Source organism: Emericellopsis cladophorae (genome assembly GCF_022114955.1).
Source record: "Emericellopsis cladophorae strain MUM 19.33 chromosome Unknown NODE_30_length_267324_cov_122_989508, whole genome shotgun sequence".
In the NCBI taxonomy this organism is placed as follows: domain Eukaryota; kingdom Fungi; phylum Ascomycota; class Sordariomycetes; order Hypocreales; family Bionectriaceae; genus Emericellopsis; species Emericellopsis cladophorae.
The window spans coordinates 167,180-192,207 of record NW_026250955.1 but is presented as its reverse complement, the minus strand read 5'-3'; the positions used below and the strand labels follow the sequence as shown (position 1 = coordinate 192,207).

The 25,028-nt window shown below is 56.1% G+C and overlaps 11 protein-coding genes across 11 annotated transcripts; 5 read left to right on the top strand and 6 right to left on the bottom strand.

Moving 5' to 3' along the window:
• Nucleotides 1-443: 443 nt before the first annotated feature.
• On the bottom strand, nt 444-1,001 carry J7T54_008545 (Cupin; the record flags this gene model as incomplete). Its single annotated transcript, XM_051507356.1, has 1 exon — nt 444-1,001. One exon carries the CDS (start codon nt 999-1,001, stop codon nt 444-446), a length of 558 nt encoding a protein of 185 aa, XP_051361482.1.
• A 319-nt stretch (nt 1,002-1,320) lies between these two features.
• J7T54_008544 (DUF829-domain-containing protein) lies at nt 1,321-2,382 on the bottom strand (the record flags this gene model as incomplete). Its single annotated transcript, XM_051507355.1, has 1 exon — nt 1,321-2,382. One exon carries the CDS (start codon nt 2,380-2,382, stop codon nt 1,321-1,323), a length of 1,062 nt encoding a protein of 353 aa, XP_051361481.1.
• A 1,651-nt stretch (nt 2,383-4,033) lies between these two features.
• J7T54_008543 (uncharacterized protein) lies at nt 4,034-4,753 on the top strand (the record flags this gene model as incomplete). Its single annotated transcript, XM_051507354.1, has 1 exon — nt 4,034-4,753. The coding sequence occupies one exon, from the start codon at nt 4,034-4,036 to the stop codon at nt 4,751-4,753; it is 720 nt and encodes a 239-aa protein (XP_051361480.1).
• A 292-nt stretch (nt 4,754-5,045) lies between these two features.
• On the top strand, nt 5,046-5,828 carry J7T54_008542 (uncharacterized protein; the record flags this gene model as incomplete). The annotated part of the gene is made up of 1 exon (XM_051507353.1): nt 5,046-5,828. The coding sequence occupies one exon, from the start codon at nt 5,046-5,048 to the stop codon at nt 5,826-5,828; it is 783 nt and encodes a 260-aa protein (XP_051361479.1).
• A 607-nt stretch (nt 5,829-6,435) lies between these two features.
• J7T54_008541 (uncharacterized protein) lies at nt 6,436-7,434 on the bottom strand (the record flags this gene model as incomplete). The annotated part of the gene is made up of 1 exon (XM_051507351.1): nt 6,436-7,434. One exon carries the CDS (start codon nt 7,432-7,434, stop codon nt 6,436-6,438), a length of 999 nt encoding a protein of 332 aa, XP_051361478.1.
• A 3,380-nt stretch (nt 7,435-10,814) lies between these two features.
• J7T54_008540 (uncharacterized protein) lies at nt 10,815-11,684 on the top strand (the record flags this gene model as incomplete). Its single annotated transcript, XM_051507350.1, has 1 exon — nt 10,815-11,684. The coding sequence occupies one exon, from the start codon at nt 10,815-10,817 to the stop codon at nt 11,682-11,684; it is 870 nt and encodes a 289-aa protein (XP_051361477.1).
• A 153-nt stretch (nt 11,685-11,837) lies between these two features.
• J7T54_008539 (uncharacterized protein) lies at nt 11,838-12,251 on the bottom strand (the record flags this gene model as incomplete). Its single annotated transcript, XM_051507349.1, has 2 exons — nt 11,838-12,074; nt 12,147-12,251. The coding sequence occupies 2 exons, from the start codon at nt 12,249-12,251 to the stop codon at nt 11,838-11,840; spliced, it is 342 nt and encodes a 113-aa protein (XP_051361476.1).
• An 830-nt stretch (nt 12,252-13,081) lies between these two features.
• Nucleotides 13,082-17,230, bottom strand: J7T54_008538 (Hybrid signal transduction histidine kinase K-like protein; the record flags this gene model as incomplete). Its single annotated transcript, XM_051507348.1, has 1 exon — nt 13,082-17,230. One exon carries the CDS (start codon nt 17,228-17,230, stop codon nt 13,082-13,084), a length of 4,149 nt encoding a protein of 1,382 aa, XP_051361475.1.
• Nucleotides 17,231-18,234: 1,004 nt separating this feature from the next.
• On the top strand, nt 18,235-18,947 carry J7T54_008537 (Mpv17 / PMP22 family; the record flags this gene model as incomplete). The annotated part of the gene is made up of 2 exons (XM_051507347.1): nt 18,235-18,339; nt 18,402-18,947. 2 exons carry the CDS (start codon nt 18,235-18,237, stop codon nt 18,945-18,947), a joined length of 651 nt encoding a protein of 216 aa, XP_051361474.1.
• Nucleotides 18,948-19,366: 419 nt separating this feature from the next.
• J7T54_008536 (ER to golgi transport protein Yif1) lies at nt 19,367-20,498 on the bottom strand (the record flags this gene model as incomplete). Its single annotated transcript, XM_051507346.1, has 4 exons — nt 19,367-19,528; nt 19,579-19,904; nt 19,955-20,156; nt 20,208-20,498. The coding sequence occupies 4 exons, from the start codon at nt 20,496-20,498 to the stop codon at nt 19,367-19,369; spliced, it is 981 nt and encodes a 326-aa protein (XP_051361473.1).
• Nucleotides 20,499-21,271: 773 nt separating this feature from the next.
• J7T54_008535 (uncharacterized protein) lies at nt 21,272-23,419 on the top strand (the record flags this gene model as incomplete). The annotated part of the gene is made up of 3 exons (XM_051507345.1): nt 21,272-21,505; nt 21,588-23,102; nt 23,171-23,419. 3 exons carry the CDS (start codon nt 21,272-21,274, stop codon nt 23,417-23,419), a joined length of 1,998 nt encoding a protein of 665 aa, XP_051361472.1.
• Between the last annotated feature and the right edge of the window lie 1,609 nt (nt 23,420-25,028).

Sequence of the window (25,028 nt, the reverse complement as noted above, 5' to 3'; positions counted from 1 at the left end):
GTGTGTGTAGAAGGGAAGGAAGCTGCGTTCGTGTGTTCGGAAAGATCAAACAGTGACAAAGACGCTGCTGCCACAGAGGATTGCTTGTCCGCCAAGCAGGCGAGATGACTGACCATGAACTCACTCCATCTTTACATCTTGGTCGCGTTTGAATACTACTTGATTCAACTGATCGTGCATGCGGTGATCTCACTGGCTGCCCATGACCGGCAACTCGTCTGATCGAGGACATGTTGAGGGACGCGATGAAAACAGAGAGATTTCCAGACAAACAGGCCAAAGATTTACAATCTCGCGTTATGCAAGATAGACCCGTGCACGTTTGCTTGTTCGGGATTACTGATGTTTGCTTGGGCAGACAGACACTTATCTTGCCCGTGCTCGCACCACACGAGTTGGCCCTGAAACAAATTGTTCTTCTTGATATGGGCGTCACCTTCCAATCAATCCCCATGCAGCACTGGTCCATCGTCGCCATACACGGGATCCCTCTCGAACCAGCTCAAACCACCGATTCCGTTCACCTTGTCCTCGTCGTCTGGACCCCCATAGCACATGTCCCACTGCCGGCTGTTGACAGGGTAGCTGCCTACCATGGCGAACGCACCACTTTCATCGTGCAGGAGCCGATGGCTCACGCCAGCGGGGATGACGATCACATCCCCGGGATCGACTGTCAGTTCTACCCTACCGGGGTTCTCTTCCCCGCCAAAGTTGAGTCGTGCGCGTCCATCGGTGACGACCAGCACCTCGTGCGCCGTGCTGTGGAAGTGTGTCTTTGTATACATGGAATAGCGCCAATGGGGCTTGACGACGCCGAAGGCCGTCAGATGCTGCTCGACGGAAGATGGGTTGACAGGTTGTTGAAAGGCGCCATGATAGATAAGCAGTGGATGATGGGATATTGATGTGTTGGGGATGAAGCCGTGTGCTGGTATCTGGTGTCGAGATGTCGTCAAGGCACGCAGGGGTGTGATTGATGCGCTCGATTTGGGCAACATGATGGCTGAAAATGGCGTTTGATGTCGACGGCGACATTGAGTCTGCGCTGGACGTTTTGGTTTATAGGTAAGTACGTGAGTAGGAGGCTTGATGATGATGAGTGAGGTCACTGCGGGAGTTGGATTTGCCACCCAAGTTCAATTCGCTTCCCACATAGACACAACCGTGGCACTCAACCCCACGACTCCAACTGGATAGAAATGAAGAAACATCAAAAGAGTCTAGTTATTACTAATTCTAGTACGGTCGGCAAATATTCCGCCATAAGCATCGCTGGCCATGATACACATCCCCCACCATCACCGCACCTCTCTCTCCTCAGGCCTCGCCATCCGCCACTGCCTTCTTCCACGACTCGGCGATTGCTGTCCAGTACTGCGCAGCATGCAGCCTCATGTGTCCAACATGACCTGAGCCCTCAAACACCTCGACATCCACCTTCCATCCGAGCTGCTTCGCCTCGGCGGCATGCACCTCAATGTCCTCATAGTTGATGAGGTCGTCCTCCTTGCTGTACATGTACAGCTTCCGCGCGCCAATGGCCTCCCACTCCTTGTTGAGGGACGCCCTTCTGCTCCACCCGCCCGCACTCTCGCGTCCGGTCGCCTGCTCGACAAGGTTGTTGATAAAAAGGAAGACGAGAAAGATGCCTTGCGTGACGACAAAAGGCCAGGGAAAGAATTTGGCCATACCAAGCGACATGGCGCGCGACCAGCGCTTCAGGTTATCCCAGGTGATGGCGACGCTGCCGGGTGTTGAGTCCATGATGAAGAGGGTGTGGGGGAAGGGTCTGCTGTAAACATCCTTGAAGCGGTTGATGGTGGCGGCGTAGTTCACCGCGCCCGTGTTGGACATGGTGTGGACGAGAATGCGACGGCGGCTGTCGTCGACGTGGGCGCCGTCGGGAAAGAGCTCCTGCACCACGGGCGCCATCTGCAGCGAACGCTCGGCGAGCGTGCTGAACATGGCTTTGCTGATGGGCGAGAGGACGACAATTTGCTTGGCCGCGGGATAGACTGTCTGGAAGCCGTCTGCGTACTTGACGACGTGCTTGGGGATGCCGTCGCCCCAGCCATAGACAAGCACGACGTCGGGGTGGTCGGGCGCGGGCTTGATGGCGGCATCACCTGCGGGTTCCCGGACAAAGACCTGCTCGGATAGGGGTTTGAAGCCGGGAAAGGCGGGTGCCTTGGTGGATGCGGCTGGCATGGTGACTTTCTTGTGGATGCGCTGGCGTAGTCGCAGCGTGAGGAAGATGGCGATCAGAAGGCCGGCGAGATGGCTCTTTTGCGGACGCCGAATGGACTGTGGGAGGACGGCCTGGACATTTCGAATCAGCGTCCGTGGTATTAATTTACTTGCGCCACGCGTGTTGGTCATTGTGAATGCGGAAAGAAAGATGAGTGAGTGAGTGGAAGGGTGAATTGATAAATCAGCTGGTGAGCGAAGGATCTCAATTCGACAGCAGATTGAATAGACTAGACACGGTTTCGCGGACGCACAGGGGGAGAGGCTGGCTTACGTTGTTCAGGGACGACGGGGTGTTAACGAATCAGCAGCAAATGACCACTCTATAATGCTATTTGTTACACCGCGAGACTGGCAACGTACGGCACATCTGCATGTATATATAGTCTACACGCGCAGCCCAGCCCAACCAGGTAGATTTTTTCTCCGACGAGGGAGGCGAACAAGGAGCTAGCCAGAGAATGTTGAGTTTTCTCGCACTCGGACACGCAAGGGCTGATTCTTCCAGGCACAACCCGACGGGATTGATAAGTCTTCGGACGCCTGACGGGGGAAAATGGCTGTTTTGAGCAATTCCACCGGCGTAAAAGTGGGTGTCCGTGACAGTCCGTCGCGGACTGCCGAGGCATTGCTTTATTTCGATATCCCAACAAATTTCTCCAGTTTTTCGTGCGTACGTCACGCGTGGTGAGGGTGAGAAGTTTGAGAGACAAGAGTTGTCCGTCCGTAGTCTTGTGTGTGATGCGGTTGTGGCCTGAATTCCAAAGGTATGTAAGACTGTTGATCTGGCCCAACGGAGAAGGGAGTGGTGCCGGGTAAGTCAAAATCTGATTCCACCGGGTTGCCATGATCAGCATATAAGTTACATGCCAGGCACTTCAACGCCCAAAACGTAGTAAATCTGTGATTGCCACGAGCTTGAAGTTCATTTTCCATAGTCGCACCGTGTGGTAGTTATGAGCCCCGGCCGGGTTTCTTGCAGATCAACATACAAATGGAACCCTGTTACGTGGAGGCTGGTCTGGCTCAACGGCACCCGTACGGCGGACTGTCATGGAGTTTCACAAGTCACCATGCCAATATAAGAGTTCAACTATGCCTGTCAACTCATGTGAAAAAATTGAGTTTCAAGCTTGGATCAGCTTCAATGTTGCAATGTCTTTGAAACACCGAAGCTGGTGAAATCAGTTTTAGGACACTCCAAACTTAAGTTTGCGATTATACAACGACCATGTTCTTTCAGTTAGCGCATCAGATACAAGTGATATTTTTTTACTCTTCCACTCACACGCTTTTTCTTTTCCTTGGCTCCCAGACATTAGTACTATGAACGGTATATATGTACATGCAGTTTTGGGCCAGGTCAAGCCAAGGTGGCAGAAAGAAGGGGTTCCGGGTAGGCTGAAGACCATGGTTTCCGTCGGGCTACCAGGTACTATGGGCTGGACACAAATGCCAGGTGATACACTTACAAGCGAATCTGGAATGGCGAACATGTTCTTACGTGGATCAGCCATACATCCACGCCAGCCACGAACCCTGATGCCGACTCATGCACCTGTACTCTATTACGTGGGACCGGTCCGGTGTAGCGGCTCCGTCCGGTGGCATCTACCGGCCCGGCCCCCGCTTCCGGCCTCTTGAATGTCAACGCCAGTGTCACATCGTCCATCATACGTGCCTCATGCCACTCACACCCTTGCCAGAGACCACAAACCACGCGATCAACTGATGCAACCAAGAACAACACAGCTTTTGCCTTCTCAGCGCCCACACCACCAAAATGACCCGCCTCACAGACTTCAAACTCCTCTGCTTTGACGTCTACGGCACCCTCATCGACTGGGAGACTGGCGTGCTCAACGGTTTGCAGCCCCTCCTCTCCGCCAACAATGCCACTTTTACTCGTGAGAAACTCCTCACCGTCTACCACGAGTGCGAGGCCGCACAGCAGTCCAAGACTCCGGACATGAAGTATCAAGACCTCCTGGCCACCATCCTCCCCCACGTCGCCGCGAAGCTGGGCCTCCAGGCACCCAGCGACGAGCAGTGCCAGCAGTTTGGCGCCACCGTCGGCCAGTGGCCTGCCTTCCCCGACAGCGTCGGCGCGCTGCAGAGGCTGGCACGGCACTACAAGCTCGTCGTGCTCTCCAACGTGGACGTTGAGTCGTTCCGCAAGAGCCTGGCAGGGCCCCTCGCAGGCGCACATTTTGACACCATCATCACCGCGCAGGACGTTGGGAGCTACAAGCCCGACCAGCGTAATTTTGAGCACATGCTTCGCGTGGTCAGAGACAAATTTAGTGTCACAAGGGAGCAGGTGCTACAGACGGCGCAAAGTCAATTCCACGACCATGAGCCCGCCAGGAAGCAGGGCATCAAGTCAAGTTGGATCTACCGTCCGGGCGCGGTCATGGGCAACACGGGCGGTGAGATTTACGATTGGAAGTTTGCAACGCTGGGCGAGATGGCGGATGCCCTAGAGAAGGAGTTGGCTGGATGAGGTGCGTGGACATGGGTTGGTGGTCTCATCGAATTAGCTCCAAAGCTTGTAGTTTTAGTCCTCAGAAAGCCTTTTCTTATCTCGAGTTTGTGGTCCATGAATCTGTCCGTAAATCTGTTCATGAATCTATCTATAAATCTGTCTTAAGACGAAACTCAAAATTTATGTGTTGACAAGTATATGTTCAGCTGCTCGTCGCCCACAGTCGCGCGCTCCTTTCATCTCCCGGGTCACCTTGATCCCCTCATAACGGGCACAAGATTGCCATCCAACCGCAGCCATCAAAGACAACATGGTGATGTTGCACCACACAGCCGCGCTGCTGCTGATACTGCTATGTACTGTAGCCACTCTCACGAACGCCAAGTGCACACAGCTCGACAAATTGAGCCGCGAGATCGGCGACTGGTGCTCCAAACACCTCCTGGGGAAAGACCCTGACCCCTCGGTGCACTACAGCCTCCCGGCTGGGCAACCATGGCGCCCCACGATGGTCGATGTCTGCCAGGACATGCCCGACCCGGCCGTCTGCCAGGTCCTTCACTACGACGTGCCATCCCACTACGTGCCGTTCTGGTGGAACGGGCCCTGGTCAGTGTCGTTCCCCGTGTGGCGGAGGCAGGACGAGAAGGACCTCAAATGGCAGCTGTTCTTTGGCAACTCCAATGGGGCCCAAAAGTTCAACAAAAAGGACTTTCGCTTCCACACTATTGTCAACAACGGAACAGATGACTTGCAGATCGCCCACACCGTCCGAGCCTGGTACCACAAGTCCAAGGTCAAGGGCAGGCCCGTGCTGCTCGGGAGAAAGTACGTCACGCCCACCGGGACGAGGCGCGTCCTCTACTTCGAGTTTCAGGACGTCATCGTCCGGCCCGTCGTAAAGCGGGAAGACGGGGTTTCTGTGTCTGTCCTGGGCGATGTGCTCCTCCACTGGAAGCTCAGGGACTGTTCACAGCGCATCCCCATCTTCCGCATCGGCCTGGTCCAGGCTGAGTATCTGGACGGCGCGGAGATGAAGAAGGCCAATTTTTTCGGTGTCCCTGCTGAGCACCGCTATTTTGTTAACAAGTAGCTCTTCAAAACGGATATCCCTATTCTAGAAACGGAAGTTCCCGTTCTAGAAGCGGACGGGTCTTGACGACAGGTTCGGCTTGGTGTGAAGGACAGCATGTACATAGACAGAGGGGATGGATCGTATGAATATAGCTACAGGACACGAACACAAGCACGGACTGTTTCACACTTATTTTTTTTTATCATACTATTGTGGGACCGAAAACTGCGAATTTGGCTCAGTGGATGATTTCGGGGGATTCAACTCAGTGTAAGGTGGCCTTTCGTAGATGTCGACCAGCCCCTGAGTAGACCAACCCATACCAGAAACCAAACAACCATTATGTTCCCTCACTCCCTCAGAAAAGAAAAAAAAAAAAAAAAAGAAAAGGAAATTCGCGCAAAGAAACTAGGACCTTTTTCCCTGTCTTTGGGCTTTCCTTTCTGTCGAGACCTCCAAATGGCCATGGTAATCCATATCTCACACCATCCAATCAGTCCGTAGGCGGTCCATCCAAAATCTCCGTCTCTCTGACAGGTAGATCGCAATCTTCTCGCATGGTACAACATATTTCCTGTAGCAAAGAAGACATCACTCTGTCTTTCTGCGTGGCATGCTCCATTGTTTAAGGGAAAATGAGGTACAAGTTCATGCGCATCTTGTCCGAGTGGCCAAGGGTCTCAATGTTGACGTCTGCGTCGAGGGTGATTTCCACAACGTTGCCAGCACCACGCTTCCAAGTCTTGAACATGTTGAAGACGGTACCGGTCTCAATAGTGAAACCATCGTATCCAGCAGCGGTGCAGACCATGTCGCGCGTCGTGGTCATCTCGAAATAGTGCATGCCACCTTCTGACTTGGCCTTGTAGGGAAAGTCCCTGCCGGGCCTGACGTTCTCGATGCCGGCGTGCGCGCAAAGGGCACGAAGATAGGTGTCGACAAACTTGCGGTACAGGGGCGTCATGTAGGGGTCTTTGCCGCGGGACACGGGGCCAGCGTCCGTCTTGGGGGGCTCCTCTTGGCTGATGATGAGGGCGTCCGTGCGCTTGAAGTTTTGGGAGAAGGAGTGTATGCGGTCGAGGCAGAGGGGGTCGGGGACGCCGTAGAAGCGGGAACCCAGGTAGAGGTACAGGCATGGGATCTTGATGTTGGCGAAAAAGTCGTCGCCCTCTTCGCATGTGCCGTGCAGGCCGTACGTGGGCATGCCAGGGAACTCCTCCGTGGCACGCGTGACTTGGGCTTGGAGGGATGGGAGGTCCGAGACGAGGGGGAGGTAGACACAGGACTTCTCTTGGGCCTTGAAGGCCGCGACGTAGGGAGCGTACATGTTGGAGTTGGTAGCGCCGAGATGAACGATGGCTGTGCCACTGGGGAAGCGCTTGACGACGTCAAAGGCGGTCTTGGCGATGACTTCAAACTCGCCCTTGGCCTGGCACGAAGCGTCGCCTAGGTCATGGAGCGATACCATGCCGGTGGTGTGCAGGATTTCGTGGGGAAAATTGGCCTTGTCGCGAAAGGCTTGGGGGAGCTGGGCGGCAGCTTCATGGGCAGCTTTGCCCTGGCCGATGGTGATGATGCCGTCAGCACCAGGCTTGCAGCCATCGAAGATGTCGTTGAAGTGCATGGTATCTTCGATGCTTATATCAGGTGCGTTGAGAGACTCTTTAGCTGTTGTGCGTCCCCGAGAGAACGGTGGTGAAAGAAGAGGCGGTGTTTTCGTTGTAGCTTGAAGACTTGACAATACCCAGCGCTGTTTCAGGGATGATCGACTGCAGTAAAGAAACTGTCTGGTTGGTATGATGGGTTAAAAGAAGGGAAGGAGGAGAACCGAGGTTAGGATACAAGAAACGTTTTAGATAATCAACTGAAGTCACGTAGGCAACGCGTCTCGCACCGATTCACTGCCCGTCTACAGCCACATGGTCCATGTTGCGATCACTAACACTACTAGAATGGCCGTACATGATCACAATATAGTACACTCTAGAACGTGGGTGAACGGTAGCATGGTTCTTATGGCTGTTATTTGGGAAACCGTTAAGGCGTCTTGGGATTGCAGCATGGGCTTGTGACACCTCTGAGGGGAATGGGTTGTTCGAGGCTACTAAAGGAGTTCCCAACTACTTTAGTTATCCACGTGCACTCTGTAACATTCTGTTCGTTCCAAGTTCTTTGCCGCTGCAGGCTATCGTTGGATCTCCGTGAAAGTTTCCGTGCTCCAAGTTCACAACTCTCCTGTCGCCTGCTCACAATGGCTGCAGAAAGTAAATCGGGTATTGGGCAAGACCGCGCTGGACAATTTTGGCGCAGGTGGTGTCTATTGGGACATTGTCTTAAGTGCTTTCAATGTCAGGTACAGAGTCGGAACCTCTCTCCACGATGGCCTGGCATGCAACAGATGGTCTGTCGAGATTGGAGGTTTCGAGGCTAAAGTACTATGTGTACCTGGAGCAGTTGCGTTGAGTTTGACATATGTCTTCCAACATGGCGCTTGTGAGCCTATACAAGAACATGCGTCCCGTCTACAGGGCACGCCTACTGCAAGTACTGCTCTGAAGCCCCAATTTGTGTCTACGCAGGCGCCAGCAGACAGAGCGCAGGCCTCGGTGTACAGGTGCATGAAGCGTGCGCTTTCTTCGTTGCAGATCAGTGTATCAATTTTTTCATGTACGGCGATTCTATAGGTTCTGTGGCAGATTCGTGCGTTCCTTGTTGTCTCTGTGACCTGATACATGCACTTCACTTCACGCATGTTCAGGCAGAGTACACTGGTCAACGCAAGGCCATTCGATGCAGTTGGCGATATGGTCCTCCCTATGGAAGCAGCATGCTCATGTACCCTCCAAGTGAGCTAGCAGCACAGTTGTCATGAACTATGTGTTATCTAGGCGACTGATCGTTGCTTCTATCGATGGACTCGCTATAAAGGAGAAAAAAGGGGGTTTATGAGTTCAGTGCTTTAGGGCACGTCGTGCAAACCAACCACGGAAATAACATGACAAGCACTATCATCGCGAAGTGTTCAAAAAGTAGTAGTCATCTCTTGGCCACCCTCTCCCGTTGACTTATCACATGATCGACAGTCGTCGATCTATGAACGTGTATGGGCGACGATCTGGAGGGGCAGCAAGCATATCAATCCTAGCCAGCGACGTCTAGTCAGCCCGGATCAAAACAGCCGCGCGTGCCGTACACGTAGTCACTGCCTGGTAGGATCTTCCAAAAAAAAAAACTCATGTCGAGCTTGTTCCCTTCCTTGGTTGCCCGCACGTGGACGGCTGGTGTGTATGGCTGTGGTGTCCCGCGATCTGACGAGTCCACGTTGGCTTGGAACACTTGAATACGAACGCGTCTGGGTTCACAGAACACATCCAAAGCGTCTGGCCTCCGTCGTCAAAGACAGCGTCTCTCGTACAAGCACACCAACGATGATTGCAAATCGCACTGACCACCCCCGACAGAGGGCGCTGGGTCAACGCCTCGCCTCCACCAGCATCTCGTGTCGTCTTAAGAGCCGACTCCCACGAGGCTTGGGACCAGTGCAGCCGACGCTCGGCTCCGATCTGACAAAGACGTGGAGGCAAACTGGACCCTTGGATTTTCGAGTGACGTCTAGGCCATGCGCTATGATGAATTTTGAAAGCTCCTGAGTGATCTGCAGCGTGCGGCGCCGCCTTCAATCGGGTTTCCAGAAGGACAGCCCCGTCAAGGTCAAGGGCCCTTTAGCCCCCTGTGAGGAGCGAAGACTACGGTATCGATAGGCTGCCAGCCTGCGATAAGGCTGTGATAGTCAGATAAGATCATGACAAGCAGCCAGTCAAGCGGTACAGGCAACAGACCTGAGCGTGGCTGCCCCGGCCGTCACACCGACAAGCTCATTTCCACATTGCATGTATGCAACCGACAAACAGGCCTCAATAGAATTCATCCATCACTTCGCAAGACCTCTATGTCTCTGTTTCTTTTCCAGGCAGTGCGGCAGCGGCACGAAACATATGCGCGCTCGTTCATCTGCCGACGTTTCCAAATACCTCGCCGGTTCGGTGCAGACAGGTTGGCTGCCGACCGATGATGAAACACCCACCCATGGCGATAACAGGATCCTGACCAATCTCGCCCAAGGCAATCTGACCTGGCAGCTCTTGTTCACTTGGCGCACGACTCCACGGACAGGTGCCGCACCGATGCTGCACGAGCCACGTCCGACCGACCACATGGCTGCGTCCTTTCGCCTCCAGTCCAGTCCCCTCCACCGGCTCTTGCGTCTGTCTGTCTGTCTCAGTGCTGCGGCGGGTGACAGACCCTCCGACCGCTAACGGGCGCCACCATGCACGAACGACATCTCTCCCTCTGCCGCCGCGCTGAACCCCGGATATGACCGTATCTATGATTCATGAACGCACAATGGCTTTGTGGGGAGAATACGTTGCGCTTGCTGGCCAACGAACGTGACGACGACGCAGGGGCCCTGATCCTGAGCTGGATGCAAGTTGTGGCTGCCACTGATTGGATTCTCCGCAGCACAATGTCCGCCGTTGCGTAACCAAGAACCGCGGCGCCCTTTATTGTTTCGTTCACTCCACGGGAAATCCGACAGGTCATGTGCCGGGGGGGGGCCAGACACGTCCATGATGGGCAAGGATAGGGAGGCGCCGATGTGGACCGGGAAGCGCTCCGTGGGCAAACAAGCATGGCCGGCCCTCCCTGGTCTATTCGTCTCCGTCATGCTTCCTACCGATACGCAGTAGTTCGCTGCCCTTTCTTTGTATTAGTATACTTGCTGGGACCCCTTGGACTTGGTGTTATTGTCTAAATTTCGCTTCCTCTCCCATTCGCCTTGCCTACATCTTCACCAGCTGTCCATATCGCAGTGCGACACGTACACATCTACCACTTACATCACTTCTGGCCGAGCCACCTTTGACGAAGATTACAGTCACACATCGCCCTTTCCACCAACCATTCAGTACGCATTCCTCGAGACCAGACAAGTACAACGCCAACATGTCGCTGAGGAAACGCCCCAGCAGCCGGCTGTCTCTGATGAGCACGCACACGGCTGCCTCAGCCTCATCACCATCCACATCGCCCACGCGGTCCATGAGCGTGCGGCACTCCACCTCGTCCAGCCGCACATCACTCTCGTCCGGCACCTCGCCCATCCACGTGTCGTCCATTGGCGAGGCCGTCGTCGCCGACCAGGAGCCCAAACTCACTGCCCAGGCCCTGCCCACGCCCAGCTTCCCCGACCAGCAGGGTCTGGCCTCGCTCGTGTGCGCGACCAAGATCGCCGCGCCGCTGGGCATCGTGGCCGGCCTCCTCCTCGACGCGCGGACGTACTCCATTTGGAACCCCTTTTGCCCGACGCTGACCGTGACGCACCAGCCCGTGTGCACGGCACCCTTGCCCCGCTGCATCCGGGACACGCCCGACATTGACGGCATCAAGACGCTACACACCACGCTCCGGGACGCGACGCAGTTCACCCTCGAGATGGTGGTCGACACCAACGCGGCGACGCGCAAGAAGGAGAAGCACAACATGCAGGTGACAGCACTGGAGCCAATCCAGCGCGAGGACGGCCGGCGGGGCGTGCGCGTCGCCTGGATGGTCCGGGGCCGCATGGCCAAGTTCTTCTCGGGCAGCGAGCGCGTGCAAGAGTTTGTCGAGGCGCGCGACGGCAGCGGCGTCGAGTACGTCTGCTGGGAGACGTACTATGGCCGCATGAGCAGCGGCATGAAGGGCGGGTACGGCCGGGGTCTCGAGAAGGGGTTCCGGGACGCTATGGCGGGCTTGCGGGACGAGGCCGAGAAGAGGGCGCGCAATATGCCCGTGGTGCAGGAGTCGATACAGGACGCGGGGACAACGGCGTGAGGACGGGGGGAGGAACTTGTCGTTTGCAAGGGGTGGGAATCGAGCGCGGCGTACGGATACATGCATGATACCCATATAATCAGTCACACACTTACTAGTTACAGACAATAATCTCATCTGTCAATTCTCTAGACAACCTAATTGTTCCATCTACTACTTGGCCGCCGCGCCACCAGTGGCCGCCGCCTTAAAGTACACCGTCAGGATGCCCTCGACGGTGAGCGAAGGCACCAGCGCCTTGATCTGCCCGTGGGCGGGGCACTCGTTGTCGTAGTACTTCATGTCGTCCATGCTGGCAAACTCAGTCTTGCTGACGAGCGTGTAGCCCTGCGAACGGGGGTCCTCCTCGGCGGGGCCAACGGTCATGCTGAGGATGTAGGGCTTGCCGTCCTGGGCGTCGGGTCAGTACGTGTACAGTACTCACTCAGTATTTACTGGGTGGAAGACGTGAGAGAGTCGTACCCGCTTGTTCTCGGCCGCCATGGTCTTGTACCGCTCCAGCATCTGGGCCCGGTCCTCCTCCTTGGGCATCTTGAACATGGTCACCCTGTGCACGCGTTCCGCCATGTTGCTGCTGTGGGGCGAAGAGTGTTGGAGTAAATGGACGCGGTCTCGCTGGTGAGTGAGTGAGTGAGTGAGGTGTGAAATGGCGGTGGTGTGTGCAAGGGCGGACGGACTCCGGCACGCGGGCGTTGGGTGATGGAGAGGATGAGCGAGTGCACGTGAGAGATTCCGTCGGCTAAGTACGCCAACAAAAAGAACGGGAGGCGCAAGTGTTGACTAGACTGGTAGTTGTAATGTATTCACAGACAAGCTCAGTTCGTCCAAGAAAATGCCGTCTTATTTATCTTCCCACCTGTCCCTCCTCTCTGTCCATCTCCTCCCTCCCTACATTCTCCGCATCGGATGACGGGCGTCGACTGGAGGCACCTCGACGGCCACTGCGGGGTAATAATCACTTCTACTAGTTATTCACATGGTAGGCTGTTTGTTGGCTTCTGTCTCGACGAGCCGATGCTATCCAGGATCCTACAGGCGGAATTTCTCCGGTCTTCCTTGCGGGTATCACCGTGCCTTGTCACCAGGGGGACGGCAGAATCTAGATCCAGCACGGCGTGGACAACCTGAAGGACAACGCTCTGGTATCTTGACTGATGCTCGCCAAACAAATCTCTGTCGTCATGCACGAGTTCCAATCGCCTCTTCACCCGTCCTAATTACCCCATGCGGCCAGGGTCCGCCTCTCGATCGGCACAACATCTTCCGCCAGCCAGAGGGCGAGCCGCCCATGCCCCCCTCCGATACTACTTTCAACTATGTATTGTAGACCGATATGCGCATGCATGTGCCTGGGACGCCTGCAATAGTCGTAGCTCGCTACCATGCCCTACCGCGCCTCATGCGCCTCCACTCGCCGACGAGCTTGGGCTCGACGACCCGATGCGTCGCACCACAACCTGCATCATCTCTATTAACACGGGCATCTTATACGGCTTGACCAGCACGTCGTCGCACCCGGCCTGCTTCGCCTCCGTCACCTGCTCCGGTCGCGCGTTGGCCGTCACCGCGATGATGGGCACCCTGCCTCCTGACGCGCACAGCACCTCGCCCTGCGCCTCGAGCTCGCGAATGTGCCGCGTACATGTCAGTCCATCCTGCACTGGCATTTCCACATCCATCAACACAACGTTGATCAGTATCGGTTGCTGCTGCTGGCCCTGCGCATCAGGACTACCCGGCGCTTCAACATCGCCACCTCCGTTGCTGTTGGTTTGCGTCCCAATCGTGAGTCCGACCAGTGATTTGCGCAGTTTCTCGAGAGCCTCGATGCCATGGTTCGCCACGTCCACCGAGTAGCCCCTCTTCGACAGGCTGCGCCGCGTAATGTGTTGGTTGATCAGATTGTCCTCGACCACCAGAATACCGTCCAGGCGCGCGTTGCTGGCGCCGGGACGCAGTCGTCGCGGCATGCGCTGGCTCGAGAGTAGGCCGCGTTTCCATCCGGTAGCCTCGGAGCTCGAGTCGGGCTCGCCATTGACGCCCAACGAGCTGGCCACGATTCTTGCCGCAGCCGCGGCCGCCTGCGCGTCCTTGAGCGCCGTCTCGCTCGGCACGTAGGACTCGACGTAGAACGCAAACGTCGACCCGACGCCCTGCTGGCTCGACACACCAATCGCCCCGTTCTGCAGCTCCGTCAGACGCCGCGAGATGAACAGCCCGAGACCGGATCCGCCATACTTGACGTGGGTCTTGGCGCTGGCCTGCACAAACTTGTTGAACAGGCTGCTGCGCTCCTCCGCACTCAGACCCTGACCCGTGTCCTTGACCTCGAAGAGCAGATACACCGGGTCCGTGCGGTTCTTCAGCGCCGGCTGCTCGTACTCGTCCGCCGGCTCCTTGAAGCGCGGGATGAACTCGGCCGTCGTCATCTCGCCGCCCGGCGGCTCCCTGGATCCTTTGCAGTATATGGTCACGTTTCGGACATTGCCCGTCTTGGTGAATTTGAGCGCGTTGGTAAGGAGATTGATGAGCACCTGCTTGACGCGTGATGGGTCCAGGTCGAGGTACTCATGCCCGAGCGCTGTGTAGGATGGATCCACGACGGACGTGAGGACAATGTCCACACGACGTGCTTCTACCTCGAACATTTTGAGCGCGTCCGTGACAATGTTGATTGGGTTGACAGTGCAGGGCGTCACGGCCAAGAGCTTCGAGTCGAGCTTTGACATGGTGAGAATGTCGTCGACAATGCGCTTCTGGTGCTGAGCACATGTCTCGATGGTCTCGGCGTGATCAATGGCATCGCGCAGCAGCTTTTTGGCTTCCGCCTTCTTGGCCTCCTCCACCTCTCTCCTCTCGGCCTGTTGTGCCAGCATGAGAGAGTCGGCAGCGTTCGTCCCGGCCGGTACAGGCGTAGTCACCCCTTCCAGCTCCTCAATTCTCGACAGCGACGCAATGATCGCGTCCGTGCAGTGAACAATGGCGCTCAGCGGGTTGCGCATCTCGTGCGATGTCATGTCGATAAAGTTCTCTTGCTGTCGCTTCGACTCAATCGCCTCCTCCTTGCGCTTCTTCTCCTGCTCCAGCTGCCACTTTTGCATCGACACGTCGCTGATGCAGCCCGTGAACGACTGGATCACGCCCTCCGAGCTCGTGACAGGCATGAAGGACGCCGACACCGACCGGGCTGCCGCAATGGCATTGCCGCTATTGTCCTCCGCCGTCCAGGTCGTCTTGAGCCGAATGTCCGCACTCTGCGACCGCCCCGACGTCCTCAGCCTGTCCAGACTCGCCTTGACCACCGGCAAGTCCTCCTCCACCACACAGAGCTTCCACGGCTCGACATAGGACTTGGTGGGGTCCACCTTGGGCAGTCCGCTGAGCTCCCAAAAGGAGTCGTTTGCGCTGAGCAGTCGTCCGTCGAGGCTGACGTCGTACATTCCGACGGTGGCAAACTCTGCTAGACGCTTGAGATTCTCGGCCTCCTGCGCCCTCCGTACTGCCTCCTCGGCCGTGTTCTTCTGCTCCGTCACATCCATCAGACATGTCAGCATGCGCAGCACAGCGCCCGTGTCATCCCGCTCGACCTTGGCAGACGCCAGGATGTGTCGTCCAACGCGGTCGTCGTAGGGCGACGGCATGCCATCGTCGCCGCCGCGTGGGATGCGAAACTCGAACGACGTCACGTCGACTCTTTCAAGGTCTCTGTAGGCCTGCATAATCTTCGGCTTGTCCTCCGGGATCACGCAATCGAGCAGCGCCATTTGGTCAACGCAGCCCTCGGGGTACCGCGTGAGTCGGTGCCACGTCTCATTCGCAAAGGTTACGTTGCCCTTGTTGTCCACAAATGACATGCCCACGGGAATGAATTCTGAAACAGCCATAAAATTCTGAGTAGACTTATGAGCCTGCTCAGTCTGCCATGCAAGCTTCTTCTGGAGCATGGCTGTGTTGTAGGCGGCCTGCGAAGCTGCATTGCGTCCGCGCCGCGCTTCCTCTTCGAGAAGAATGGTCGATGCGAGTGAGCTTGTGAGCTTCTGGTTCAGAAGCGAGATGAACTGCCTGTACTCGTTGTCGTACGGCCGTCGGGGATTCAGGCCCAGGAACAATATTCCCATTAGAGCTTCATCTTGTGTCGGCCTGATGGGCAGAATGACCGCGGCATCGCACGGATCGCCAAAGCCTCGCCACTCCAGGCCAGCCAGCAGCCTTTCAGGTAAGCTGTCGTCTTTGGTCTGCACCAGGAGCGCAATCTGCGCGTGCAGCGCCTCGCGGAAGATGGGCGACAGTCCCTCGTTCGTGTCTCGTAGCTCCAATGTTTCCGGCGCGATCGGGTGATTCTTGGGAACGCCCAGTGAGCCGGCCAGGTGACATGTCTTTGGGCAATCGTACCGGGAATTTGAAGATGCCGCATCGTCGTCTTCGTCCACTGAGTAGACGAATGCCAGTGGCACATCATGCTCATCCCAACGCTCAATTTCTTCCAATATCCGCTGCCAGTACGACTTCACATCTCTGGCGAGGACTAGAGTGTTGCCCAAATCCACAAGCATCTTCATTCGCCTTTCCCATAACCTCATGGAAGTGGTCTCGAGTAGCCAGTGCTGGATCCCGACCACCTTGCGGTTCTCCACAATGGGTTGCAATGACCACTTGACGTAGGTCTCCTCCAGATGCCCATCCTCCTTCTCTATGAAGAAGCGCGACTCATCCTCAATCTTCTTGCCTCGTTTGCTCGGCGGTGCGTTCCACAGGTTGTCGAGATCTTCCTTCAAGTGACCCCAACTCTCCAGAACAGGCTCGCCCAGTAACCTTGGATGCATCGAGCCGCAGAACTTGGAGAATGCCTCGTTATAGATCGCCCGATACTTGGGGCCCCAGTACGTGGCAATCGCTCTCGAGTCCGGGATCGTCTGATGGAATGCCTGTTGCAGACCCGCTGGCCACTCATCCATAGGTCCCAACTTATGCGACTCCCAGTCCACACTCTGGATAACGTGCAGGAACGGTTCCGGGTCGGGCGTGAAATCAGGTGGTTGGAGGCCAGGATCGGCTTCTGCGCGGAAGACCTTGGTCACCTTGGATTCGTGTGGTTCCCTGGGCGGCGTGGCAAAATCAACGACGCTTGTGGTGTCGTCCTCTGGTGCATTGGATAGTGATCTGCCTTTGCCCTCGGCCCTGAGCTTGCGCGGGGGCTCCAAGCAAGGAGGTGAGTCATTCCCGCTCATGACGATCCATTTGTCCAGCAGCATGGTCCTTGTCCAATAGACACCCATGTATGTTATACAACGGTCGTGGTCAGAAGACTGCGACGGCTGAGGCGTGAGCACCCAGTCCCAGAACGGTACGTGTCCGTCATTGTTCGTAAGGTTGAATATCGCTTCCGAAAGCGTTGAGCTATTCGCCAGTGCTCTGTTCTTGTAGACGATGTCTCGTATGGATGATTTGTTCGCGGTGGGTTTGGCAACGATGAATACCGGTCGCGGGTCGGCGTCGAGAATGCCCGCGAAACCAATGTTGGCGAACCTAGGGGCAGACGAATCCATCGCGGCAGCGCCAAAGGAACCCTGCGTCAATGGACACCCTCGTGCTCGCGTGTAAGAGAGGTTCGGTGTGCTCCATGGATCGAGGGTGCGGCGGGTGGCGATGGCGACAGTATGCGCAAGTCGTAAATGGAGGTATGCGAGCGTTGCTTCTCGCAGCGTGCTAGTATCGGTCGGTATGAAATGTTAGTTGCCGCCTGAAAGCGAGCCACAAATGAGGCCGACCTGAGCGAGGCAGGTACACGCATGTGTCTTGTAGCACTAGGAGGAAGAGAGGGAAAAGGTTGGTCTCAAGGAGTCGGTCGGGGATCGAAAGCTCCAGTCTAATAAGCAACCTTGTGCGTCACTCAGCCGCCCGCTGGTTCTGCAGTGCCGGCGTCGGGATTGACGGTTGGGCTTGGCGCTGGACCCTTTGAAATTCGCCCTCCCTGAGGGGCTCCAAAGTCAAAATCAACTACGGTACCTACGTGCCTACCCCAGACAGGTCCCAGTTCAGCCGGACTCGAGCGTTTCACTTACCCGGGTCCATTCCTTCATTCTGGAGCTGTCTGTATTCAACGGGCTTGTCGCGCAGAGGTTCATCAGTATGTATTGAGCGACTATTCGCGGAGGCTAATGATCACTTGGTATTTCATGTTTATGTCACAATGTGAGGGCCCACAGCGTGCTAGATGACAACCAGAGAAAGAAAGCCTGAGATAAGCAATCTGGAGCTTCCTGCCTGATCCACTCTTTTTGCGAGATGCTCAAAACCGATGGCTGCAACTTCGTTTTGAGCAGATCCAGTACACGTCTGCTCAGTTTCCTTTTGGCTGATACACATCCTCAAGCTCTCCCAAGCTACTGTCTTTCGATTTCGAGGCAACTTGTTTGAACGTCGCTCGCGCTCGAACACACCGCTCTGAGCCAGAGAAAAGCCCCCAAGAGTAAGCAACGTGTCCTACTTGAGTTGAGAGCGCGTCTAACGCACAGCATCAGTCCCCCGGACAGCTCAGCTACGTACCACAATGGCGCTCAACATCCCCCCTTTCATGGACGCTACGCTCCAAGCGGGCTTCATGGGCGCTCTCTCCAATGTTCTGGCGCAGTACATTGAGTCGCTCAAAGTCGGAGTAAGCCGGCCCTCTTGAGCATTGCATCTCACACACGGACGCACGCTGACGCACTCACTCAGGAGGAGCTTGAGATCGACTACATACCCGTATTTCGCTTTGTGCTCTTTGCCGTCCTCACCACACCCATCAACTTCTTCTTCCAGTCCTGGCTGGAGGCCACCTTTCCGTCGCGTCCGGCAGGCCCCCACCCCAAAAAGTCCGATGACAAGCCCAAGAAGGAGCCTAAGCTCTCCGTCCGCAACACCATCATCAAGCTTGTCCTCGACCAGACCGTGAGTGCCACGTTCAATACCCTCGCCTTTTCCATGTACACCCGGGGCCTGCAGGCTGCCATGCACGACGCACCCAGGGAGACCTCCATCACCGGTGCTATTCGTTTCTGGAACTCGCCGGGCTCCATCAAGTTCGACGAGGTCGACTGGGCTGGCGTCTGGAGGGTGGCCTGCGATGAGTTCTGGGGCATCTACGTGGACGGGCTGAAAGTGTGGCCTGCAGTAGCTGTGGTCAATTTCACCGTGGTGAAGGATGTCCAGACGAGGAACCTGGTTGGCGGCATGGCCGGTATTGCATGGGGAACTTATATGAGCATGCTCGCAAATGCGTGAGCAACTTTGAGAGGTGGGAGTAGTTGTCAAAGATGTGGCATGTGGCTGTAGATCCGCACACGATATATTTGCCCGTCGTAGATGGATCGGAGGAGTACAAGCTTGGGTTACATGAAGGAATAAGTGAAAATGTACATTGCGCTAGCGACTTGAGGACAGCATTCTGCAGTGACATCTCTGGGGTACCGCTTTGCCAAGTTGAACCGTGTGTACCTATGTGTCTACGTGCATCATTATCATCACGTACTCTCGACGTTTTGAGATCCGCTGTGCCAAGCTTTTGCCATGCTTGCTTGCTTGCCTGCTTGCCTGCTTGCCTCAACCATGAAACCTGCCGATCAAAACCTTGTGCGCCTGTACCGTGAAGTCGTCGCTGCTGGACTGCGAGACAATCTATCTCCAGAGCCACTCTGGGCTGCTCACGCCCTGGTGAGAACCCACATGAAGAACAGCTGGACAATGTACGAGTAAAAGAATAGGAACTGCGTGCGCTGGTTGCGCTTGGCGCGCGAATCGGTCTGCATCGGGCCACCAGGCTGCCCATTGATCTCGGGAAGGAGGACGTACTTCAGCGAACGAAGCTACATTTGTCAGTGGCATGTTGCAGGCTGCGCGAGGAAGGTGTACTCACCAAGAACAAGGCATTGGCTGAGAACGTGTAGGCGAACACCGCCCAGCCGATCCAGCCGCCTGTCCCTTTACCCCCGTTAAGGATTTCCGCCACTATAATGGTGACAATGATGCCGACAAACTTGTATCCCGAGTACGCGATGAGGTCGAAAAGTTGCGACTGGCTCGAGATGCTGAGGAGATAGCATCCAAGCTTCAACGCGGTGATCTCGACAATGACCACACTCAGCCCGGTGGTTGCCGTGACACCGAGAAGCTCCGGGTTGAACGCGCCCTTGAGACCTGCAATCAGTGTCGAGAGGAGAACGTAGGTAACCAGACCCATCACTACAACAGTCAGCCAAGGTGGTCCATCCGCCGGACGCAGGTTGGCTTACCTGGAATGTACATGTCTGGGCTGTTGATATCATCTCGGGGAGACAGATACCATCCCTCCTGCCCATTCGCGCCGACAGCCTGCTTTCGCGACCAGCCCTTGTGCCGCCAGGGAAACAGCACGAGAAAGAGCTTGTTGATAACGTACGAATTGGACACGTTGAAATAGTGTTTAAGTGCCGCGACATTAACATAACGTCCAATCTGCCCCAGTCAGCCTTTCACCTGTACTGCGCATCTCGCTCGATAACACACGTTTTGCTCCACGTATTCCTGCCCCTGCTTGAACGCCGTCTGTCCAAACTGTGCCGCCACCTGCGCGGTGGGATCATTCATGAACTGACCATATGCGCCAAAGACGTTCCCACTGGTGCCGCCCTGTTGTTGGTAGGGATTCCCTGGTTGGCCGGCCGGTGTGTAGCCTTGCTGTTGTGATTGTGCGGAGCCGGGGGGTGGCGGTGGTGATCGAAGCTGCGGTACAGTAGAGACGTGCTGCGGGACGGGGTGGTGGAGGGGCGGCGATTGCCCGTATGTGTTTCGTTGCATCGTGTACGGATCAGTTGGTGCAGAAGGGCACAAGTCGGTTGTGACACAGGCCAGGAGATATAGGTGCCGTTGGAAGCGAATGTGATTTAGGAGCTGGACAACTAAGTTGGAGATGTGGCAGCTGGTCGCTGGGAGTGATGGTGGGCGGGTTGCGCCACGTCGGTCTGAGTGTCTGGGTGCCTGACATGGCTGATCTTCGGATCAATCAATGAGCCGCCAAGCAGGAGGAGTACTTTGGACACTGCTTGTCGTGGTCAATGCATTGTTCAGCCAAAACATGCAACGACAAGTTTGCTCTGTGGAATTTGATTCTGAGGATTGCAAATGACAGCAGGTTCTCAAGGACGGCAAGCCAACTTGAAATCAACGGCGAACTCAACCCCAGCATGTCGATGTCCATCGTGAAGCTCTCCAAGTCCACTCAGACTGCGCAACGCTCGAAGGGGATAGCATACATGCTGTAGAAAAATTATCAAAATACGTCGTCGAAAGACCTAGTATATGTCAACTTATCTTGCCAGTTATGACACAGCTTGTAATTAACCCCCGGTCAAGCGACACGAGCCATCCAGCACAGCCAAGCCTCCGGAGTCCGCGATACGTACTTATCGATAAACCCCAATCTGGACCCTTCGGGCGTTGGCCACCCCCAATTGACCTGAGGAAGAAGGACAAGACATTCACTTCCTCGCCTGCTTGCCCAATCTTCCAGAGCGACTGCGCCGCTCGCCTCCCCATCGTCTCCTCTTTGGTATACCCGACTTGTCGCAAGAATGCTGGACACCTTTGAGATCGTGACCACTTCAGGCGTCGTCCTGTGGTCGCGCACATATGCCGTCGTCAACCCCTCGGTCATCAACAACTTCATCGCTGATACATTTATCGAGGAGAAGAGCGGTCCTGTGTCGCTGCGCGAGTCGCAATCGGCCTCGACGAACCCAGCATACAAGAGCGATCAACACACCTTGAAGTGGACAACCGTGAAGGAATTGGGTGTCATCTTCGTCGTACGCACCATCCATCCTACCCTCTTCCCCCCCCCCCCTCCATCCCTGCGCACCAAGATGTATTGCGACTGACCATGGCTAGGTCGTCTACCGATCACTCCTCCACCTCAGCTGGGTAGACAAGCTCGTCGATAACATCAAGACGATCTTCGTGTCTCTCTATGGCGAGCAGCTCAAAAAACCACACACCACTCTCGTTGAGTGCGCCGGCTTCGACCAATACTTCGACCAGCAAGTGAACGAGCTCGACAAGACCAGCGCGCGCGCCAACGGGCCCCCAGTGCCCGATATCGAAGAGCCAGGCAACTCTGGCAATGTCATTGACAGTGGTGATGCCCCTGCCGCGCCGGGGTTGACCTATCGCGGTCGCGCGCTACACAACGGCGCCGGCACTGCCGACGTCGCGTCCACTGAGTCGACGCCCGTACCTACACCAGGCACATCGCGGCCTTCGACACCAGGTGGTAGCAACCTAATTGTCGGCAAGGCGGGACCCGGTGGAAAATTGTCGCGTCGCGCGCGGAAAGCAATGTCCACAGTGCCTGGGCCGGTGTCCTCGGGTGACGAGATCTCGAAAAAGCCAGCCAAGGGCAAGAAGGGGCGCAAGTGGGATGCCGACGGCTTCGCGGATGAGGAGGACGACGTACAGCTCGACTATTCTTCCAAGAATGCACTCGGCAGCGACTCCGAGGCCGAGGCACCACTTGCGCGCTCCTCGGCCATCGATGCCGTCGACTCATCAACCTGGGGTCAGCAATCCAAGGGCAAGTTCGTCCTGCGCGATCTGGGCGATGAGGTGCATGACATTCTCGCATCGGCGCAAAAGTCGTCCTCGACGCCCACCGACGCAAAGTCGACCGGTCTACTGAACACGGGTGTTTCGGCAGTCACTGGTCTCTTCCGCAATGTCGTTGGCGGCAAGACACTTACAAAGTCTGATCTCGACACAGCCATGAAGGGTATGCAGGATCACCTCGTCCGCAAAAACGTCGCTCTGGAAGCTGCCCTGCGTCTATGCGAAGGTGTCGAAAAGGAGCTGCTCGGCGTCAAGACCGGGTCGTTTGAGTCCATCTCCTCCAGGATCCAGTCTGCAATGGAGGCTTCACTCACAAAGATGCTCACCCCGACCTCCTCGCTCGACCTCCTGCGCGACATTGACGCCGTCACAAAACCAGGCGTGACCTCGCTCAAGAAGCCCAGACCCTATGTCATCTCCATCGTCGGCGTCAACGGCGTCGGCAAATCTACCAACCTCTCCAAGATATGCTATTTCCTCCTACAAAACCGCTACCGCGTCCTGATCGCGGCTGGCGACACCTTCCGCTCGGGCGCCGTCGAGCAGCTCGCCGTTCACGTCCGCAACCTCAAGGAGCTTACTGCCCGTGAGGGTGGCGGCGAGGTCGACCTGTACCAAAAGGGGTACGGCAAGGATGCGGCGACAGTGGCCAAGGATGCCGTCACACACGCCGCGAGCAGTGGATATGACGTGGTGCTGATCGACACCGCCGGTCGACGGCACAACGACCAACGGTTGATGAGCTCGCTAGAGAAATTTGCCAAGTTTGCGCAGCCCGACAAGATCCTGATGGTGGGCGAGGTCAGTTTTCCCCGTCTCTTCGCGTTTGTTGTCCTCTCTCGTCCACGCAGCACTGACAAGACGTACAGGCCCTCGTCGGCACAGACTCTGTTGCGCAAGCACGAAACTTCAATGCCGCGTTTGGCACGGCATCTCTGGACGGCTTCATTATTTCGAAATGTGACACTGTCGGCGACATGGTTGGCACGCTCGTCTCATTGGTCCATGCTACAAACGTGCCAGTCCTGTTTGTCGGTGTGGGACAGCATTACTCGGATCTAAGGAATTTCTCTGTCAAATGGGCAGTCGAGAAGCTCCTGAGCAGTAGTACCTCATGAACTCGCTCCACAGTTATCTTGCAGAAATGACATGGAGTATTCTTGTGCATTTACAAAAGCATAGTGTGAGCTGAGTGCGATCAATAATTAAAATTATCTACAATGGGGCAGCAGATAGAGCTGCTCCCTACAGTGCAATACACGCCGTCGGTAACGAGCGTCTTGGTCTCCTCGATGCCTATTTTCCTCCCGCGTTCCACCCAAACTTCTTGAAATCTCTCTTTCGACAAAGGAAACAAAAATTTGGTTAAGAATAGTGTAAAAAAGAGTTATCCTCCGAAATGAAAGCGCTGCGCTGATGATGTCTTGGCTGGCGTACGTGCTCGCAATCTGAAACTCAGGCGCTCGAGCGCATGCGAACGGTGTATGGGAGGGGCCAGTCTGTTGCTGAAGCCCTTGCTCGCAAAGAAAACTGACGTCCAAAATCCAGGGGGGTGGGGGTATCTTTCTAACCTTTTCTCGCAATCTTGTGTAGGTAGACAAAGTCGGCATATGAGACGTGACGAAAGAATTGCAAAAAGAAATCGTATGGTAAAAACAACACAGCGGCCGCCCATCGCCCTCGAGGATGTGGATCTCACGATCATTCATCCACGAAGAAGCCCTCGTCATCAAAGTCGCCAGCTTGGGCATCCGAGTCGTATACCGCGGGACGCATCATGGGCGGCGTGACTGGAGGTTCGTCGCGCTGAAGCTGAGGTGACACCGCCTCGGTAGCAGGCATCTTTTCCGACTGGCGAACAGTCATCGATGTGCGACGTTCTTGGCCAGGTTGGCTGCCGCTCCCGTGTGAGGAATAACGACGCCCAGTGCTGCCAAAGGCTGTTGGCTGTGGCTTGCTAACCGCAAGAGGGCTTTGACGAATACTCGAGGCCGGGGGCGTCATGAGGCCACCGAGGTGCAGGTTTGGGTGCTGGGGCCCGGGGCCAGCCTTTGACGGTGTGGCATTGCGAGAAGCCGCTGCCGAGGTAAGGCGAGCGCGGCCGCTCATGCTGGTGAGGGACGAAGTGCTTCCTTTGCGCCAGCTGCCCCATGCAGCTCCAATGCTCTGGGCCACGCGGGGGGTCGCTGACTGGATGCTCTGCGCAAGGCTAGGGAGGTTGATAGCCGACGCTCCGTTCATCGCCCTCTCACGCTCTTGCTCCTCCATCTGGAGACTGGCCTTGAGACGGATGGCGGCGTCCTTCACGCGGTTGCCGTCGACATTTTCGGAGGAGAGTGCCATGATGATGTCTTGCAGGTCACCATGTCGGACAGCAAGGAGCTCACGCAACCAGCTGATCTCATCGTCCCGCTTGGAAATCTTGTTAGCAGCATCGGGGTCAGACTTCGCGACCGTCTGCTCAAGCTCCTCGATACGCTGCTCACGGGCTTGGAGCTGCTCCTGGAGAACCATGATGGACTCACGCAGAGCCTGGGGAGAGATCTTCTCGGGCACGCCAGATTGGGCAGAAACCGCGGCGGACTTCTGCTGGATTTCAGGGCTAGCGAGACCGCTGCGAGCATCAACACCAGCAGACTTGGCGGCGGCGGCGGCGGCTGCCGCTGCCTCCTTGGCAACTTCAAGTTTCTCTTCGAGGTGGGCGATGCGGTCCTGGAAGTGCTCGAT